The 20,468-nt window shown below is 38.9% G+C and overlaps 2 protein-coding genes across 2 annotated transcripts; both read left to right on the top strand.

Moving 5' to 3' along the window:
- Positions 1-775: 775 nt before the first annotated feature.
- LOC142176738 (uncharacterized) lies at positions 776-1,108 on the top strand. Its single transcript, XM_075244975.1, has one exon. It carries the CDS (start codon positions 776-778, stop codon positions 1,106-1,108), a length of 333 nt encoding a protein of 110 aa, XP_075101076.1.
- Positions 1,109-14,659: 13,551 nt separating this feature from the next.
- LOC142176737 (uncharacterized) lies at positions 14,660-15,070 on the top strand. Its single transcript, XM_075244972.1, has one exon. It carries the CDS (start codon positions 14,660-14,662, stop codon positions 15,068-15,070), a length of 411 nt encoding a protein of 136 aa, XP_075101073.1.
- The last annotated feature ends 5,398 nt before the right edge of the window (positions 15,071-20,468 follow it).

The raw sequence follows: 20,468 nt of genomic DNA, 5'->3' as shown, positions 1-20,468 counted from the left end.
TTGTTATTTGTTTTTCATTGTAACTCCTATCTTGCTTTCTTAGAAACTGTTTTTAGGAAACCCAAAATCACAAACCCTCTAAGTTTGTGTCGTGACTAGAGTTAGTCGAGTTGTAAAGTCTTTGTAACTAGAGAGTTACAAAGTGGCTTGTAATAAGTGTTATTACAAGTTAGAGTGATTAAAGTCTTTATCACTAGAGAGTGACAAAGTGGCTTGTGGTGAGAGCATCATAAGTTAGTTAAAGTCTTTGTAACTAGGGAGTCACAAAGTGACTTGTGGTAAGAGTACCACAAGTTAGTTAAATTCTTTGTAATAGAGTCATTACAAAGTGGCTTGTAATAGGGGTTTACAAGTTAGTGAAGTTGAAAGCCTACAAGTGTAGGTCGTGGTTTTTGTCCCCGTGAGTTGGGATTTTTCCACGTAAAAACCCTTTGTGTTATTTACTTTCTGCCAAGCTACTGTGGGAACAATTAGAGAACCTTATTCCCGGTACTGGCTAGTTTTACAGTCTGTTGCTTATAGTGGGAACTTATAGAGAATCTGGTTCTCTATACAGTGGGAACTTATCCTGTGTATCATTTACATACTTGTTCAGTAGTTAGCACTGTACCAAACTGATATAGGACCAGATCGCTATACAGTTTGGTTCATGAATATTTTCAAAGGAAACTCATAGAGAACCCGGCTCTCTATACAGTCTGGTGGACGCTAAGTTTCTAACAATTGGTATCAGAGCAGGTTCTTTCTAAAAGGTTAACACCTAGAAAGGATCTACATGGCTACTCCACCAAATCACAAGGAAGGACAATCAACGTACAGACCACCAAATTTCAACGGTCAATACTATGGTTGGTGGAAAACAAGAATGCATGATTCCATTATGGCTGAGGACTCAGAGCTGTGGGATGTAATATGTGATGGACCTTTTGTTCCCATGAAAACTATTGGTGAGGGAACAGTTATAGTCCCAAAAACAAGAAAAGAGTACAACGATGCTGATAGAAAAGCTATTGAGAAGAATTTTAGGGCAAAGAAGATTCTTGTTTGTAGCATCGGACCAGATGAGTACAATCGCTTTTCAGCTTGTCAGTCTGCTAAGGAGATTTAGGAAGCTCTTCAAACTTGCCATGAGGGAACTACTCAGGTTAAGCAGTCCAAAATTGATATGCTTACTACTGAGTATGAGCTTTTTAAGATGAAGGAGGATGAGTCTATTCAAGATATGCACACATGTTTCACCTCCATTATCAATGAGCTTCACTCCCTTAGTGAAGTCATCCCAAGAAACAAGCTGGTCCAGAAAATACTTAGTGTTTTACCAGGTTCTTAGAAAAGTAAAGTAAATGCTATCACTGAAGCCAAGGATTTGCAGAAGCTGATCGTTGATGAACTCATTGGAAATCTCAAAACTTAAGAGATGAAGAGAAAGAAGGATCTTGAAAGAAGAGAGCCCAAGAAGGAGAAGAACTTGGTTCTCAAGGCTGCCAACAAAGACTCAAGTAGTGATGAATCCGACATGGAGTATGTCACTCGAAGATTCCAAAAGATGATTCAAAAAAATGGTGGGATTCCAAAGAAAAGAACTTCCAGCATGAATTTTGAAGAAAATAATTGCTGCCATATGTGTGGAAAGTCTGGACACTTCATTAAAGTTTGTCCTCTTCATAAGCAGGATCATTACAAAACCAGTACTGAAAAGGCTACTAAAAGGAACCAGGTCCCTGACAGAAAGTTCAAAAGAAGAGATGTTGCTAACAACATGTTGAAGCAAGCCCTGGTTGATTAGGGAAATTCCTCTAGTGAATCTGAAGAAGAAAATATGATGGTTGCTGACAATGGATCTTCAGAATATGAGTCAATTTTTGCACTCATGGCCAAATCTGATGATTATGAAGACAAAGAGGAAGATGAGGTAAGTTTTCTTGATGTTCAAAAAAATTTGAAAACTTACTCCAAGAAAAAATTGATGTCCTTAGCAAATGTGTTGATTGATGCCTATCACGGCCTCATTAATGAGAAGAATTCTTTAATAGAAGAAATTGGTGGCATTAAACAAGAGAGGGATTATATGAGAGTTTCCATTGTAGACTTAGAGGAAACCATTGAGAGTATGAAGAAAAAAAAAGAGGTTTTAACTGAGAGTAATGCTGACGTTGAGCACGAGAGAGATGACCTATTGGTGGTAGTTGTAAACTTAAAAAAAACAATTGGGGAACTTAAAATAAAAAGTAGGCCTGAGAATTCTCAAAAGGGAAAGGAAGTTGCAAGTGAGGCACACATTAAGCTTGAAAGTGAGTTAAATTCAATGAAGTCTAGTCTATGTGCTGAGCTTGAGAGAAATAAGCTACTTCAGGAAGAACTAGGAAGAGTGAAAAGTGATCTTGAAAAATCACTTAAGTGGACCTGGTCCTCTGATGCTATCAATGCCTTGTACACAAACAATGGGGGGAAACAGGCAGGGAATCAGGTTTCAAAGGAAAAAGACTCCCGACAACCCTTATAGCAAGTATGTTACTATACCTGACAATTGGCTTTGCACTCAATATGGAAACACTAGGCACTTTAAAGAAAATTGTAAGGTCAAAATTCAGTCGTTGCAGAAAAATAAGGTTTTTGCTGAAAAACTAACTGTTGCTACGGAACCTGGTCCTCACATAAAAAACATATAATGCCTGCTTGGACCAAAGAGCCATCATTCACCCCTTTTCACATTGCAAGGACTCCTGTAAAGTTAAAATTCAGTCGTTGCAGAACAATAAAGTTTTTGCTGAAAAGAGGCATATTGATGAGAAACCTAGTTCCCAGAAAAGAAAATATGTGATGCCTGCATGGGAAAAAAGAAGTCTGATCCACCTGTTCTATCATTACAAGGGACCCAAACTCGTTTGGGTTCCTAAGTCTAACTCCTGATTTTCTTGTGCAGAGAACACTGAAAGGAAGCTGCCTACAATGGTACATGGAAGTTGCTCAAAGCATATGACTGGAAGTACAAATAATCTCCTTTCACTTAAGGCCCTGCAAGGAGAGAGTGTACCCTTTGGAAATAGCTAAAAGGGGTACACTCTAGGAATAGGAAGGATTGGGAAGTCACTCACTCACTCAACTGAAAATGTGTATTATGTCAATGACCTGAAGTAAAGTCTCTTGAGTGCTTCTCAGATATGTGACAAGGGAAATAAAGTGGAATTCTTGTCCAAGATATGCATAGTAACAAATCTTATGACTTGTGAGGCCGTGTTTGTGGCCAAAAGATACAAGAATGTCTACACTGCTGATTTTAAGTCCCAGTATAGTGGTGATCTAACATGCCTAAGTATCATTAATGATGATGCTGAATTATGGTGAAGATGACTGGCATGTGAGTTTCTACTTGTTGAACAAATTGGTTATGGAGGACCTGGTTCATGGGCTGAAGCAGTCAAAACTGCTTGCTACTTGATTAACAAATGCATGATCAGGTCCCTCATCAAGAAGTCTCTCTATGAACTACTCAATGGGAGAAAAGCCAAGTTGACCTACTCGAGAGACTTTGGATGCAAATGTTTTGTTCTCAACAATGATGGAAAAGGGGTCACAAAACCAAGAATATGAAAATGGAGAATTCACAAATGCTCTTGGTAAAGCAATAGATATTGCAAATGGAAAGACTGATTTAATGAGTCAAGTGGATGAAGGAGATGTAGTAAAATCTCCAAAATGGCACAGAGGAACCTGGTCCCTCAATGATTGGCTATGTTAAGAAGGAAAGGTACAATGCTAAAAAGTATTTTTTGGCGACATCTAACTCAAATCTATACTGTTACAGGTGTACACATATGACAGCTTCAGGAGAAAAATAAGTAAGAGTGACATTGCACTTCTAGGAGTCTTTGCTCAAAAATTTCAAAAACCGTCAAGGAACCTGGTTCATGTGACTCAGGTTAGTAGTCTCTCCAATACTTATATGCCTTTTTAAGCTGCTGAAGTGTCATATCATTAATTTATTTCTGCCTTTCTCCTGCCTCTCCTCCTAACTTTTTAAGTCCAAAATATTAAACCTTTTCTGAACCAACTCGTTGCCTCAAAAAGGAACTTCTCTATCTTACACCCAAATAAAACCAATTCTTTTCTTCAAAACCAGAATCAACTTTGTCTCAAAGTAATCCTTCTTTCCAAATATTCCAGAAGTGAACCCAACTCTCTCACTTTCCAAAAACCTAACTCCATCAGAATCAAAACCCCAAGAAGTCTTTGGTAGATTTTGATGGAAGTTTAACTGAAAGGGAACATGGTAGATCTAATATTCTTGAGCGTGAGGCTAAAGTTGTGGTTGGATTTGTGGAAGTCATGAAGGATGGAGATATTGGTAAATGTAAGGACTGAATAAGGAACTTGATCCCTCAAGTCCTTCTCATGAAGTCAATTTAATGATGATATTTTTCTCTTTGAGTTCTGTGTATAATCGAACCTCTGATCTAATAAAAAGGATTGAGAAAAGCAGGTTGATTAATGATGAAGTGGTGTACCTTTGTGATGTGGTGATTGTGGAAGTGAGGATGAAGTGGAAGAATCTCCATTTGTGAATATATATATGTATATAATGGAGAAAAGAAAGTTGGCTGAGAAAGTTGCAACAGTTGATAAGGGTGAACAGATTGAGAAAAAAAAGAGGGACACATGGCAGCTCAGGGATAGAAAGGGTAGTGTAAGTGAGGAACCTGGTTCCTTATAGAAGAAAAAGGTTGAGTTATCAGGTTTGGAGAGGTAGAAGACACTGAAGTCTCAAAAAGTGTTGTTAGGCAGAGTGTTGACTCTGTTATTGCTGGAAAAAAATAATGGAGGAACTTCTTGACATTGTTGAGTTCCAAAAAATAGAATCACCTCTTTGTTCCTCTAAGACCCAATGTTATGAAGAAGAAGTAAAAAGTTTTATGCTTTATGTGACAATCTAATGCTATATGTGCATAGGACTGAGTTTGTTCTTGATGAGAAGAAGCTTGGGGAGCTTCTTGGTGATCTGATTGATGGTTCAACCTACTTAGATAGGTTGAGCACCAGGTCCTCGAGGTCCCTCAGCAGAATAGAATGCTAAGTTGAAGGGTGAGAATGAATGAAAGATTGAGGAAACAAGTAGAGGAACTGAGAGAGTAGATGATCATTTATCAAAGGAGAATCAACGAACGAATGGACAAACTCATCAAGGCCTTAGCCCCTTACTTTTCCTCTTGCCCAGTGATTCATGTCTTTCACTCCTTCCAAATTCCCTTGAATTCTTATCCTCTTTTGATCCCTATATTTGATCACATTAGTACTTCAGTGGTTTAAATTGTCATATTATGTATTATTGAAGCTAATATGCTTTTATTATAATTGCTCCACTATGGGCAATCACTCTATTTTGTGCATTGACATTCACTTGTTGTTCTTAATATTATTTATATTGTATTGCCCAAGTAGCTTGAGTTAATGTTGTTGAACTTCTTTTTGGTGGTACTTCTTCTGTTATTCTTTTCGATGATGCCAAAAGGGGAAAGTTATATAGGTGTCAACATGGGAGAGGAACAGAATCGAATGATATGTTGTGTTGTGCATGAAAGATGGATCTGCTTCGTAGGGGGAACATGCTGATAATATGTTGATTATCGGTCTGATCTGCAGTGAAACATATGAGGAATATGGTTCTTAGGGGGAATATTAAGAGAGAGTTTGTCATCATCAAAAATGGGGAAATTGCTTTAAGTTACACTATGTCATGTTTTGATGATGACAAACGTTCTCAACGTACTGGGTACGGACCAGATGTGATCAGTGCAGATAAGGAACCTAATTCTCAGAGGGAATAATTCTGGGTTTGTTATTCATCAAAAAGGGGGAAATTGATAAGTTATGGTACTTTGAGTATTGATGATTTACCAAACAGTCTTGAGGAACCAGTTGTGATCAGTTCCTTAGGTTCGGTTCTCATGGGGAATATGGCTGATTCATAGGGGGGAACAATGTGGAGATCTGATTCTTAGGGGGAATATCAATTCTGAGTTTGTCGTTATAAAAAGGGGGGAAATTGATAGGTTACAAGTACCTTGGGCATAGGAACTTTACTTTATGTTTTGATGATAGAATAAACTTACCATCCAGAACCAGATACGGAACCTGTTACACATCTACAAGACCTTGAGATCACAAAGTTCCAAGTTGGAATCCAGCGTGGGATATAACTCAACTATTCAGAGAGGAAGGAACAAATGAGGAAAAAGGTCCCTACCAGTTCCCGAGAAGACTATATGAAATCAACTCTCCAGCAGGAAAGTTACTGCCTGCACACGCTACTGCACAGGAATAATGCAGCAGTCAACTTTCTATGGAAGGTTTTTTACCTATCTTGCTTACATCATTGTAAGTGATGTCACACACGTATAAATACCATCAAGGAAGGTAAAACAACTTACTTCATGAGAGAACCAGATAAAGGACCTGAAGCATGCCTGGTACAATCATTCAAGTTAATCAACTCAAGATAATCTGGGCAGTGTGCCTTCAGATTCACAGGAACCAGATTAGGGACCTGATACCTTAGTGTTCCCTTGATAGAAGTACAAGTCAACAGTATAGCTGGAATGCAACTACAGAAAGTGACTACCTGCACAATGCAGCAGACAGTGCAGCATTCACTTCCTATTGAGATTGGACATCACTAAGGATGTCTTTTGTAGTATAAACTTCATGCAAGCCACAAGATTCAGGTTCCAAGACTTGCAAAATCAGAAACGAAAATTCTCTCTCAAGTGCAAGAACAACCTCTCTCAAGAACAAAGCTGCTGCAACCTCAAGGACTTGATCCAAGATCAAAGATATCTTAAGTCCTTAGGTTTGTTGAGTCTTTGTTATTTGTTCTTCATTGTAACTCCTATCTTGCTTTCTTAGAAGCTGTTTTTAGGGAAATCAAAATCACAAACCCTCTAAGTTTGTGTCTTGGCTAGAGTTAGTCGAGTAGTAAAGTCTTTGTAACTAGAGAGTTACAAAATGGCTTGTAATAAGTGTTATTACAAGTTAGAGTGATTAAATTCTTTGTCACTAGAGAGTGACAAAGTGGCTTGTGGTGATAGCATCACAAGTTAGTTAAAGTCTTTGTAACTAGGGAGTCACAAAGTGGCTTGTGGTAAGAGTACCACAAGTTAGTTGAATTCTTTGTAATAGAGTCATTACAAAGTGGCTTGTAATAGGGGTTTATAAGTTGGTGAAATTGAAAGCCTACAAGTGTCGGTCGTGTTTTTTTTGTCCCTTTGAGTTAAGATTTTCCACGTAAAAATCCTCTATGTTCTTTACTTTCTGCCGAGCTACTGTGGGAACAATTAGAGAACCTGATTCCCTATACTGGATGGTTTTACAGTCTGTTGCTTACAGTGGGAACTTATAGAGAATCTATTTCTCTATATAGTGGGAACTTATCTTGTGTATCATTTACATACTTGTTCAGTAGTTAGCACTGTACCAAAATGATATAGGACCAGATCGCTATACAGTTTGGTTCATTAGTATTTTCAGAGGAAACTCATAGAGAACCCGGTTCTCTATACAGTCTAGTGGACACTAAGTTTATAACAGGTACCCGCAGTCATTGGGGGTGTATAGACTTCGGAAGGGGCCCCTTACGGCCCAAGCGCAATATCAAGCCATCTCGTGGCATAATCAATACGCTATTGGCCTCATATCAAGCCACTTCGTGGCGTACAACTCAGGCTCTCATCCTCATAATCATGAATCAATATGTCACTGCTACGGTGTGCAGCCCGACCCAAAAGTATCCTCACAACACAGGCCCTCGACGTTACGTAGTCAGAAATATCTAAAAGCCACTCGGGCACAGCAAAATATGATGCTCAGCCCCAAAATATTATTTAATATGCCAAACAAAGTTAATATGGTTGAGTTATAAAAATAGTAAAATATAGCATGACTGAGTACAAGTATAAAGTCAAAACAGTGAAGAAATAGTAGTAAAAATCCCCTAAGGGTCCAAAACAATTGGCACGAGGCCCAAATATGGCATTCAGCCCAAAATATGATGATAGAAAATAGTTTTCAATCAAATACGCAGTAAAACAGTTATTCGGGATGGACTAAGTCACAATCCCTAATGGTGCACGACCACACGCTCGTCATCTAGCGTGTGCATCACCTCAACATAGCAAAACGATACGAAATTCGGGGTTTCATACCCTTATGACAACATTTACAATCATTACTCACCTTAATATGGTCCAAACTCTAGCCCATGACGCCTTTGCCCCTCGAATCGGCCTCAACTCGCGTAGAATCTATCCAAAATCAGAGTCACAGCGTCAAAATATGCTAAGGGAACGAAGCCCATGCGAAATAATCAATTTACAACATAAATCCTGAAAAATAACCAAAACCCAACCCCCCGTCCCACGTCTCAGAATTCGATAAATTTACATCAATAGATTACTTATCTCCCCACGAGTTCATACATATTATAAAGACTAAAATCCGATTACAAATGACCCCTCAAACCCTTGCTCAAAGGTCTCCAATCTCAAGCCCTAGTAGTTCCAAATTTTAACCCTTAATTTCCATAAATTACAATCCTAATCCGTGAAATAATGTCATAGGATCGATTATTAGGTTCAAAAATCTTACCTCCAGACGTTATCCCTTGAATCCCTCTTCAAAATAGCTTCCCCAAGCTCAAACTCGAATAAAAATGGTGAAGAACAACTCAAAAATCGCAAAGGAAGCCTTTTATACTATCTAGCCCAGGGATTCCGCACCTGCGGTCCAAGACGCTGCATCTGCGCTCCTCACTTAAATCCCAGGCTCCGCATATGCGATGCAAATCCCGCACCTGCGCTATCGCAGGTATACCTACCTAACCGTTTTTGCGGCTCCAGCTCTCCTTGGCCCCTTCTGCTTCTGCAACTCTTTTCCGTATCTGCGGGGGTCACACCTGCGGCCTCCCAACCGCAGATGCGGTTATAACAGCAGTCCCAACACTTCAGCTGCCATTTCCAAATTCTGATCTTCTGTCAACCATCTGAAATCATCTCGAGGCCCCCGGGACCTCAAACAAAAGCAAAAACACGTCATATACCACTATCCAAACTTATACCAATCTTCAAAACTCTTCAAACAACATCGAATCAACCAAATCTCATCGGATTCAAGCCTAAGGTTCCAAAATCTTCCGAATTACGCTTTTGATCAAAAAGTCTATCAAACCCCGTCCGAATGACCTGAAATTTTGCACACACATCCCAAATGACACAACGGATCAACTGCAACTTCTGGAATTCTATTCCGACCCCTATATCAAAATCTCACCTATCAACCGGAAAACGCAAAAATTCCATTTTTGCCAATTCAAGCATAAATCTACTCCAGACCTCCAAAACATATTCTGATCACTCTCCTAAGTCCCAAATCACCTCCCGAAACTATCCGAACCATCGGAACTTATATCCGAGCCCTTTAACACATAAGTCAAGATCCGGTTGACTTTTCCAACTTAAGCTTCCTCAAAAGAGACTAAGTGTCTCAAACCTTACCAAAATCTCTCTGAACCCGAGCCAACTAACCCGGTAACCCAAAATACAGCTGAACAAGGCAATAAGAACAAAAATGGGGGAAACAAAGCGGTAACTCATGAAACAACTGGCCTAGTCGTTATATCCTCCCCCTTTTAAACAAACATTCATCCTCAAACGAGTCAAGAAACATATCTGAAGCCTCAAACTGGTGAGGATATCTGCTCCGCATCTCCCGCTCAGTCTCCCAGGTAGCCTCCTCCACGGGCCGACCTCTCTACTGCACTTTTACTGATGTTATATCCTTTGACCTCAACTTTCGAATCTGACGCTCCAAAATAGCTACTGGCTCCACATCATAAGTCAAATCATCATCTAACTGAACCGTTCTGAAATCCAGAATATGAGACGGATCCCCAATATACTTCCGGAGCATAGAAACATGAAATACTGGATGCACACTCGACAAGATGGGTGGAAAAACAAGCTCATAAGCCACCTCCCCAATCATCCGAAGCACCTCAAAAGGCCCAATGAACCGAGGACTCAATTTACCCTTCTTTCCAAATCTCATAACGCCCTTCATGGGTGAAACCTTCAATAGAACCTTCTCACCAACCATGTAGGACACATCCCGAACCTTTTTGTCACATAACGCTTTTGTCTCGACTATGTTGTACGAAGCCTCTCCTAAATCACCTTTACCGTTTCTAAAGCATACTGCACTAAGTCTGTCCACAATAGCCTAGCCTCACCCGGCTCAAACCAACCAACTGGAGATCTACACCGCCTCTCATACAAAGCCTCATATGGAGCCATCTGAATAATCGATTGGTAGCTGTTGTTATAAGCAAACTCTACGAGCGGTAGAAACCAATCCCATGACCCTCCGAAATCAATGACACAAGCACACAACATGCCCTCCAATATCTGAATAGTGCACTCGGATTGTCCGTTCGTCTGAGGGTGAAAAGTTGTGCTCAACTCAACCTGAGTACCCAACTCTCGCTGCACAGACCTCCAAAACTGCGAAGTAAACTAAGTGCCCCTATCTGAAATGATGGAAACTGGGACACCATACAAACGAACAATCTCCCGGATGTAGATCTCCGCCAACTGCTCTGAAGAATAGGTAGTACACACAGGAATGAAGTGCGCGGACTTGGTCAGCCGATCCACAATCACCCAAATAGCATCAAACTTTTTCAAAGTCCGTCGGAGCCCAACTACAAAGTCCATGGTGATCCGCTCCCACTTCCACTCTGGAATATCCATCTGCTGAAGCAAGCCACCCGGTCTCTGATGCTCGTATTTCACCTGCTGACAATTGAGACACCGAGCTACAAATCCCATAATGTCCTTCTTCATTCTCCTCCACCAATAATGCTATCTCAGATCCCGATACATCTTCGCAACACCCAGATCAATGGAATACCGCGAGCTATGGGCCTTCTCCAGAATCAACTCCCGAAGCCCATCTACATTGGGCACACATATCCGGCCATGCATCCTCAACACCCCATCATCACCAATAATCACATCTCTGGCATCATCGTGCTGAACTCTATCCTTAAGGACAAGCAAATGAGGATCATCATATTGGCGCTCTCTGATGCGATCATATAAGGATGACCGAGAAATCACACAAGCCAATACCCGACTAGGCTCCGAAATATGTAACCTCACGAACCGATTGGCCAAGGCATGAACATCAACTGCAAGAGGTCTCTCCCCAACTAGAATATATGCCAAACTCCCCATACTCACTGCCTTCCGACTCAAAGCATCGGCCACCACATTGGCCTTCCTCGAATGGTACAAAATAGTGATATCATAATCCTTTTAGCAACTCCAACCATCTCCGTTGCCTCAAATTGAGATCCTTTTGCTTGAACAAGCGCTGGAGGCTATGATGATCAGTAAAAACCTCACAAGACATACCATACAAGTAATGCCTCCAAATCTTCAATGCGTGAACAATGGCAGCTAACGCCAAATCATGAACAGGGAAATTCTTCTCATGGGGCTTCAACTGGCGAGAAACATAAGCAATAACTCTACCATCCTGCATCAACATACACACAATACCAACTCTCGACGCATCACAATACATGATATATGAACCTGAAGCTGATGGCAAAACTAATACTAGGGTTGTGGTCAAGGCTGTCTTGAGCTTCTGAAAGCTCTCCTCACACTCGTCTGACCACATGAATAGAGCACCCTTTTGAGTTAACTTGGTCAAGGGCGATGCGATAGATGAGAATCTCTGAACAAACTGGCGGTAGTAACACGCTAAACCAAGGAAGCTACGAATAGGCTCTCGGCCTCATATCAAGCCACCTCGTGGCGTACAACTCAGGCCCTCAGCCTCATAATTATGAATCAATATGTCATTGATGTAGCATGTAGCCCGACCCAAAAGTATCCTCACAACACAAGCCCTCGGCCTTACTCAGTCAAAAATCTCTAAAAGCCACTCGGACACAGTAAAATATGATGCTCAGCTCCAAAATATCATTTAAGATGTCAAATAGAGTAAGCATGGCTGAATTATAAAAATAGTAAAATATAGCATGACTGAGTACAAGTATAAAGTCAAAACAGTGAGGAAATAGTAGTAATATTCCCCTAAGGGTCCAAAACAATTGGCACGAGGCCCAAATATGGCATTCAGCCCAAAACATGATGATAGAAAACAGTTTTCAATAAAATACGTGGTAAAATAGTTATTCGAGATGGACTAAGTCACAATCCCTAACGGTGCATGATCCCACGCTCGTCATCTAGCATGTGCGTCACCTCAACATAGCACAACAATGTGAAATCTGGGGTTTCATACACTCAGGACAATATTTACAATCATTACTCACCTCAATCCGATCCAAACTCTAGCCCGCGATGCCTTTGCCCCTCGAATCGGCTTCAACTCACATTGAATCTATCCAAAATCAGAATCACGACGTCTAAATATGCTAAGGGAACGAAGCCCATACAAAAATAATCAATTTCCAACATAAATCCTAAAAATTAACCAAAACCCGACCCTCGGGCCTACATCTCGGAATTTGATAAAAATTACATCAATAGATTCTTTCTCTCTCCACGAGTTCATATATATCAAAAGTACTAAAATCCTATCACAAATGACCCCTCAAACCCTTTCTCAAAGGTCTCCAATCTCAAGCCCTAGTTTTCCAAATTTTAACCCTTAATTTCCATAAAATACAAGCCTAATCCATGAAATAATGCCATAGGATCGATTATTCAATTCAAAAATCTTACCTCCAGACGTTATCCCTTGAATCCCTCTTCAAAATAGCTTCCCCAAGCTCAAACCCGAATAAAAATGGTGAAGAACAACTCAAAAATCGCAAAGGAAGCCTTTTATACTTTATGGCCCAGGGATTCTGCACCTGCAGTCCAGCTACCGCTTCTACGGTCCAAGACGCCGCATCTGTGGTCCTCACTTAAATCCTAGGCTCCGCATATGCGATGCAAATCCTGCACCTGCGCTACCATAGGTGCACCTACCTAGCCGCTTCTGCGGCTCCAGCTCTCCTTAGCTTCTTCCGCTTTTGCAACTCTTTTCCACATCTGCGGGGGTCGCACCTGCGGCCTCCTAACCGCAGATGCGGTTATGACAGCAGTCCCAACACTTCAAATGCCATTTCCAAATGCCTTGAGAAGGCTTTCACATCCCCCTATTAGGAATATAGATGAGTATTAATTTATGGGATAATTTACTCGGGTCAGTAGAGTATCGAGTGTTGGTCATGTGGTTTTAGGACATGACAATAACAAGGTAGAGTAAATGATAAAATATGATTATTTAATAATAAAATAGAAAGGGAGTCTTGGAGCTACAGTTAAGTTGTCTCCGCGTGACCAATAGGCCACGGGTTCAAATCGTAAAATCAGTCATTGATGATTATATCAGAGTATATCGCTTACATCACACTCCTTGGAGTATGGCCCATCTCCGTACCCTATGTGAACGCGGGATACTTTATGCACCGGGTTGCATATAAAGCAGGGAATAGAACTTGTGTCTCATGGACGAAAGTAGGGAATATTTAGAACTTGTGCCTCACAAATTCTTTCATGGAATTCCTTTTTTGCAAGTATAAATTTTATTTACCAAATGTAATGTTTATAGCACGAGTCATTAAAAAAACATGAGACTATGTGATACCGAGCAAAAGGCCCCAGCATCAGTTTAAAGCTGCTCTTCTATAAATCCACTGCATATACTCTTGACCAATGCTTCTGCGGACCGCAGTTATTTGCTTACCTTGGAACACACTTGCATTTCTTTCTTTTCAGGTGTATCAAGAGTACCAGTCAGCACCATTCCATATATTTCAGCACTTGCACTTTCCCCACTACAATTTATACTAGCACATAACCCCCCACATTCAAAGAAAAGGTAAGAGATACTTTTATTTTTAAGCATTACACAACGGACAACATAGGTCATCAGTAACATCCCTAGACAGGGAGCAAGCATCCCTTGTGTATAGTCTTCGAGCAGCCACATCATTAGCACAAGTTTTCTCCATGGAACCTTCTCAAATGCACCTCTCAACTTCACATATAGATCATTCTAATAGAATATCTTTGCATTTTCAGCATGTCTTTTGCCATATAACCAGCTTTTTCTAAATATTTCCTGGTATTTAGAATCTTTCTTCAACATCTATAGAGGAGTTAGTAACATACATTATTGTGCCTTAGTGTCTTAGTTGACAGCTGAGATTAGTTAGTTGACAGTTGTCCCTTAACTTAAATGTAGTAGCTAGAGTTAGTATATAATATACATGTACAACTAATTGATTAAGCATTCTATTCAGTTTATAATCAGAGAAAATTGTTCGACACTCTCTCCTTCTTCCTTGTTTGCTTATTCTCTTATCAATTTCAACTGACTGGGATGAATTTAACATGGTATCAGAGCGGGAGCGGGAACTAAGTGAATCTAGGGTTCTTTCGTCGATTGCTTGACTGAAATTTCAAGATCATCGGCAATTCATAGCTGAGTGAATCTAGCATTTTTTTATCGATTACTTGACTGAAATTTTGAGAGATTCATTGGCAATTCTGGTTTTTTCCTGTGTTTCGCTTTCTGAGCTTCGATTATGGGGAGTCCTAAAGGTACTAGTTCTTTGACTACGGGAAATTTTTCTCCAATAATTGATCATTGTCATCCATTATACATGTATCCATCTGATGCACCTCGTTCATTATCAGCTGGGATTGAGCTTGTCATTATGGAAAATTACACGATTTGGAGCCGATCTATGAAGGTAGCTCTTCTAGGACGCAACAAACTAGGTTTTATTGATGGATCTATTGTTCGAGATGATTATTCTGGTGATCTCGCGAAGGATTGTTATTGTTGCAATGCTAATGTGTTTTCCTGGCTAATGGGGAACGTGCATCGAAATCTACTCGTTGGGATCTTATTTTGTTCTAGTGAAGCACTCATTTGGAAGGATTTGAAGGAACGCTTTGATAAGGTGAATGATTCGCGAGCTTACATTGCATAGGAAAATTTCTACATTAACTCAGGGGCTCTTATCTATATCAGAGTATTTTTCCAAAATGAAAGATTTATGGGATGAGTATGCCTCGCTAGTACCTCCTTCTTCTTGTAATTGTGCAAAGTCTAGGGACTCTCTTGTAAATTTTGAGAGGCAACATATTTATCAATTTCTAATGGGATTGAATGACAATTATGGTCATGCTCACAGTCAAATTTTAATGATGAAACCTATGCCAAACATTAACCAAGTCTATGCTATGTTAATGCAATCTAAAAACAACATGCAGGAGGCACTTATGTTTTGATTGACATAGTTGATCCCATAGCACTGCTTGTTGCTAGAAATGGAGGACAGAAAAAAAACCTATATTGTGACCATTGCAATATGAAAGGTCACACAAGGACAAGCTGCTTTAAGTTGATGTTTTGTGAGAACTGCCGCATGAAAGGACACTTGAAAGAAAAATGTTACAAAATTAGAGGGTATCTAGCTGATTTCAAAGGAAAGAATAAGGAGAATTTAGTGACTACATGTCTCACTCCATTAGAAGGAGGCAACAATGTGCTGAGAGGTCTTAATGTGCAACAAGGACTTAACCTAACTGCAGCTCCAATCATTACACAAGATCAATACAATCAAATTTTGAGCATGTTGGGTAAATCTTCCATTAGTGAGGCTACTGCTAACATGGCAGGTAAACCATTGTCTTCCTCTGTAGATGTTTCTAAGTGGATAGTTGATTCAGGAGTGACAAATCACCTGATGCATGATGCATTTAATTGATTCAGGAGCAACAAATCACATGATATATGATGCATCTTTGTTGAATAATGATGGATTAGTAGGAAATTCAGGAAAGGTACAACTTCCAAATGGAGATTCAATTGAGATAACACAAGTTGTTCATTGTGAGTTGCCTGGAGGTGATATGATAAGTCATGTGTTATATGTATCGGACTTTAGATTCAATCTTTTGCCAGTATCGAAGCTGACTAAGGAACTGAGTTGCTACATCACATTTTTTCCTCATTTCTCTCTTTCAAGATCTCTTTACTGGGAAGGTGAAGGGGATTAGTATAGAGGAGGATGGCTTGTACGTGCTGAAGTCACAGAGGAAACGATAAGATGCCAGGAGTCTTATCAAGTCTTTGGATGCAACAACTGAAGTATCTACATAACTATGGCATAAGAGACTAGGTCATGTACCTATGCCAGTTCTTAGGAAGATTCCATGTTTGGGAGTTAGTCTAGCTTTATATCACACCATTATTCTATTTGCCCACTAGCTCGACAAACTAGAGCATCATTTCCTATTAATAGTAGTCGAATGACAGACTCTTTTCAATTATTGCACATGGATGTTTGGGGTCCTTACAAGCTCCCCAGTTATAATGGAATGCGGTATTTTCTTGCAATAGTAGATGATTTTCTAGAAATACTTGGTTTTCTTGTTGAATCAAAAATCTGATGTTGTTACCGTGCTTAAGGATTTTATCGTCACAGTTTCCACCTAATTTGGCAAAGTTGTTAAGTCATTTAGTCTTTAATTTTTGAAATTGCACTTATAGTCGCCTTGTTAGGAAAATAACCTCTAATTAGAATCCAAACTGCTCGACGGCTATCTAGATTGTATCATCCTCCCTCCCTTAAAAGAAATTTGTCCTCGAATTTGGACCTTTAAACAAAAGAAAGCGAGCTTCCATTAGTAAAATTTCTATTTGAACATAAACAAGTGTCTCAAACTAACAATCAACCTATATTTTAACAAATTTATGGTAAATCCAAGCATCCAAGCCAATAAGTAAGACAAATCTATCATTCAAACCAAAATCTAATGATACTCATGGACAAAACAAAGCATAAAATCTAACCAAAAGATGAGAATTATCATGAAATACCTCCAATCTACACACCAAGTGTGCCCCAATATAAGAATAATCAAGAAAAGTATTAACTCTCACAGCTTTATCAAGTCCAAGCATAAGCATAAGCCAAACAAACAAGCCATTTTTGAATTCAAGCCTATATGAGAAATCAAGAATAAGAATGGTATGTTCAAACAAAACAAGTCTCTTGGCTTCACCAATATTATTATTCAAGAAAGATTTAGCATGTTTTTTTCTTAAACTCATAACACTAATCTACATGAAAGTTATCAACTTGTTTTAAACTCAAAGCACTAGTGTAGTAGAACAAATTAGCTCTATCAAATATATGAGTGAAAAAAGTTAGAAAGTTTAAACCAAGTAAAGAACTTTCTTCTTTTTCAAAAAGTTTGGCTTCCAAAATAATCTCATAGTAATCTCAAACCACTTCTCAAAAATGGAACCTTTGATTGGTAAATTCAAATCAAACTCATAAGATTTCATCTCACAATCAGACAAAAAATAATCAAATGGCTTAAAGCTTGATACTTTACCACTCAATTCACCTTCAAATAAGCAACCATCACTAATTAAAGAATGATCCTCAAAATAGAAAGAATGAACAATAGAAATCTATGGATCAAACTCAATAAAATCACATAAAGATGCATCCTTTATGCTTTCTTCAACCTTAATCAATGTTTCTTCATAAGCAAATAGGTCATTCAAACCATCAAAACAACTAGAATCACTATCTAGTGTATCTTCACAACTCAAAGAATCGGTAGAATCAATAAATGTACCCAAACTAATACTTGAAACATCACTAAGCTCATCACAAGAAGAAAGGGTGTGAGGCTTAGAAATCATACCATGATATACTTCTAAAGATTCTATTTTACCTCCTTGAAGAGTGGAAGAATCTTCACTGTGGGCTAGGGTGTATTCAGTCACCTCACCTGGAGTTCTTTCTTGAAGACTTCCACTTGAATTTTTCTTCAAAGGATCTACAAAATAAGGCAAACAACTAGCAAGAAAAGCATTAGCCATGAAATAATTATAAGAAGGATATTCCTTACTTGAAATCTCTTGTTTTTCTCTAATCTTTCTTTTCATTATTCTTTTCAATCTTTTCCTTTCCTTCTTTCTTGGTTTTCTCACTCAATTTTTTCATATGCCTATAATCTTTACTCAATTGAAATGGAGTCAAAGGAATAAGGACTATTTTTTTTTTATTTTTCTCAAAAGAATATTTATTAGTCCTTCCATCATGTAGAGCACCCTTATCATATTACCACGGCCTCTCCAACAATAAATGACATACTTGCATGGGCACCACATCACAAAGAATATCATCAACATGCTTTCCAATTTTAAAACTCACCAAAACTTGTTTAATCACTTTAAGTTCGCCACATTCATTAAGCCATTGGAGCTTATAAGGACGAGTATGTCTTTGAGTCTTAAAGTTCAACTTGTCAACCATAGAAGCACTAGCAACATTAGCACAACTACCACCATCAATAATCAAAGAACGCACTTGATCTTTAATCTTACATCTTCCATGGAACAAGTTCTCTCGTTCGTTCATATCTTCCATTACTTATGCACTCAACACTCTTCTAACAATATAAAAAGGTAAATTAGGAGTGTCATATTCTACTTTATCATCACATTCGGCCGCCTCTTCTTTACACGATTCTCTACTTTCTTCCCTTTCATAAGCTTCTTCCATAAGGATTATGGTTCTTCTATTAGGATATTCACTCATTTTATGATCATATCCTTGACATTTGTAGCATCTATTAGAGTTGGAATTTTGGAAATAAGATTTAGAATTGTTACCTCCCTCCTTAACCTCCACCTTTGGTTTGCCTTTGTCATTTTGCCACTTGGAGTCAACTTTTAGCTTGTTATCATTTGAAAGTTTTTCCAAGTTTCCTTGTTTTTGCTCCATGGAGTGTTGTAACTTTTGGATTTGCTCTCTTTGAGGTGCCTCTCTTCTTGGAGTTTATTTTCAACCTTGATAGCCCCTTAGTGCCTCATGTATAATAACAAATTTGTGCAAAGTCATTTGGTTAGATATTTCATGCTTAAGCCCCGCCAAAAATCTAGAAATCATGAGTTTTCCATTATCATCAAGATTGACTCTAACCCTAGTTGTCTCCAATTCTTCAAAGTAAGCCTCCACATTCTTGTTTCCTTGCTTCATGTTGTAAAATTTGGTAAGCAAGTCATTCACATACTCTTCGGGCGCAAATCTTGCTCTCATAACCACCCTAAGAAACCCCCAAGAATCAATAGCAATATCTCCATTTCTATTTCTATCCCATTTCTTTTTTTCCCACCAAGAAGAAGCATAACCAACAAGTTTAGAAATGGCATGCTTGAACCTCTTTGTATCTGATACATTGTTAAGCTCAAACATCCTTTCCATTTGTATTTCCTATTCTAAAAATTCCTCGGGGTCACTACTTCCCTTGAAAGTAGGAAATGAAGTCTTGATATTATTAAGACCTCGGACTTCTTCCTCTCCCCACCTTTTGCCATGTTCTTCATTAACAACATTTTCATCATAAGCATCATTCAAGTTTCTACCTTGATAATTCCTAACATGCCTTCCACCTCTCCCTCTAAAGTCTCCTTGTCCATTCCTTCTAGGTTAGACTCTAACCGGTTCATCATATTGCTCGTCATAGTCCAAATTGTCATCAAAGTTATTTTGTTGTTGTTGTGGCCTAAGAGGTTGTTGTTGATGCTCAACTCTTGCTTGTCTACCTTGTGGAAGTGGAACTTGTCTTGGTACTTGATTGTTAGCAACTTGTGATTGATTGATTAGCCTTACAATGTGTGGCGTGGTGGGAGTAGAACTACTTTGTTGTGTTGCACTAGTTCCCACTCCTTGGTTAGGATTAGGTGACAAGCCTTGTCATTAGTTAAGAAGGTTGTCGTGAGACTTAACCACTTGTTCCATATTATCAACTTTCATAATCAAAGCTTGTAAAGCCTCCAAAATGGTCTCATTAGAGTCTCCTTCCTTTGGAGTTGAAGTGCCTCTAATATTCAAAGACATAGTACCTACAAACAAAGAAAATAAGTTAAAAGGAAAGGGACCTCTCCAATTCACTCCCTTATTGTATCTCTCAAAGATTGCACTCAAAATTTACCACTCAGTGTATCACTCTTGTGCACTTAGCTTATAGGCACACACTCTAATAATCTCACTACTCAAGTCTTTCTTCTCTCTTCGATGAACATCCAATGTTTATATCAAACTCAATCAAGATACTTTAAGTGGACCTTCCAACTTCGGGGCGAGAATGGAGTTTATGTGACTCAATAAAGAAGCTAAAATTACTAAAGGACAATGGAAATAAGAAATTAATAACGAAACTAAAGAGAAAAGCACAAAAAAATTACCACGAAATAAAATAAAGCACATAAAAAACTAGTTTATCACTAAGTTTGAACTAATACTTAAGTAACTAGCTAGAATAAGTAAGAAAAGAAAGAAAGAAAGAAAAAGAAACAAGCTT

This window comes from Nicotiana tabacum, chromosome 3, assembly GCF_000715075.1.
Source record: "Nicotiana tabacum cultivar K326 chromosome 3, ASM71507v2, whole genome shotgun sequence".
Lineage (NCBI taxonomy): Eukaryota > Viridiplantae > Streptophyta > Magnoliopsida > Solanales > Solanaceae > Nicotiana > Nicotiana tabacum.
Note: the sequence above shows the minus strand (reverse complement) of the source record. Positions and strands in the feature narration are given on the sequence as shown.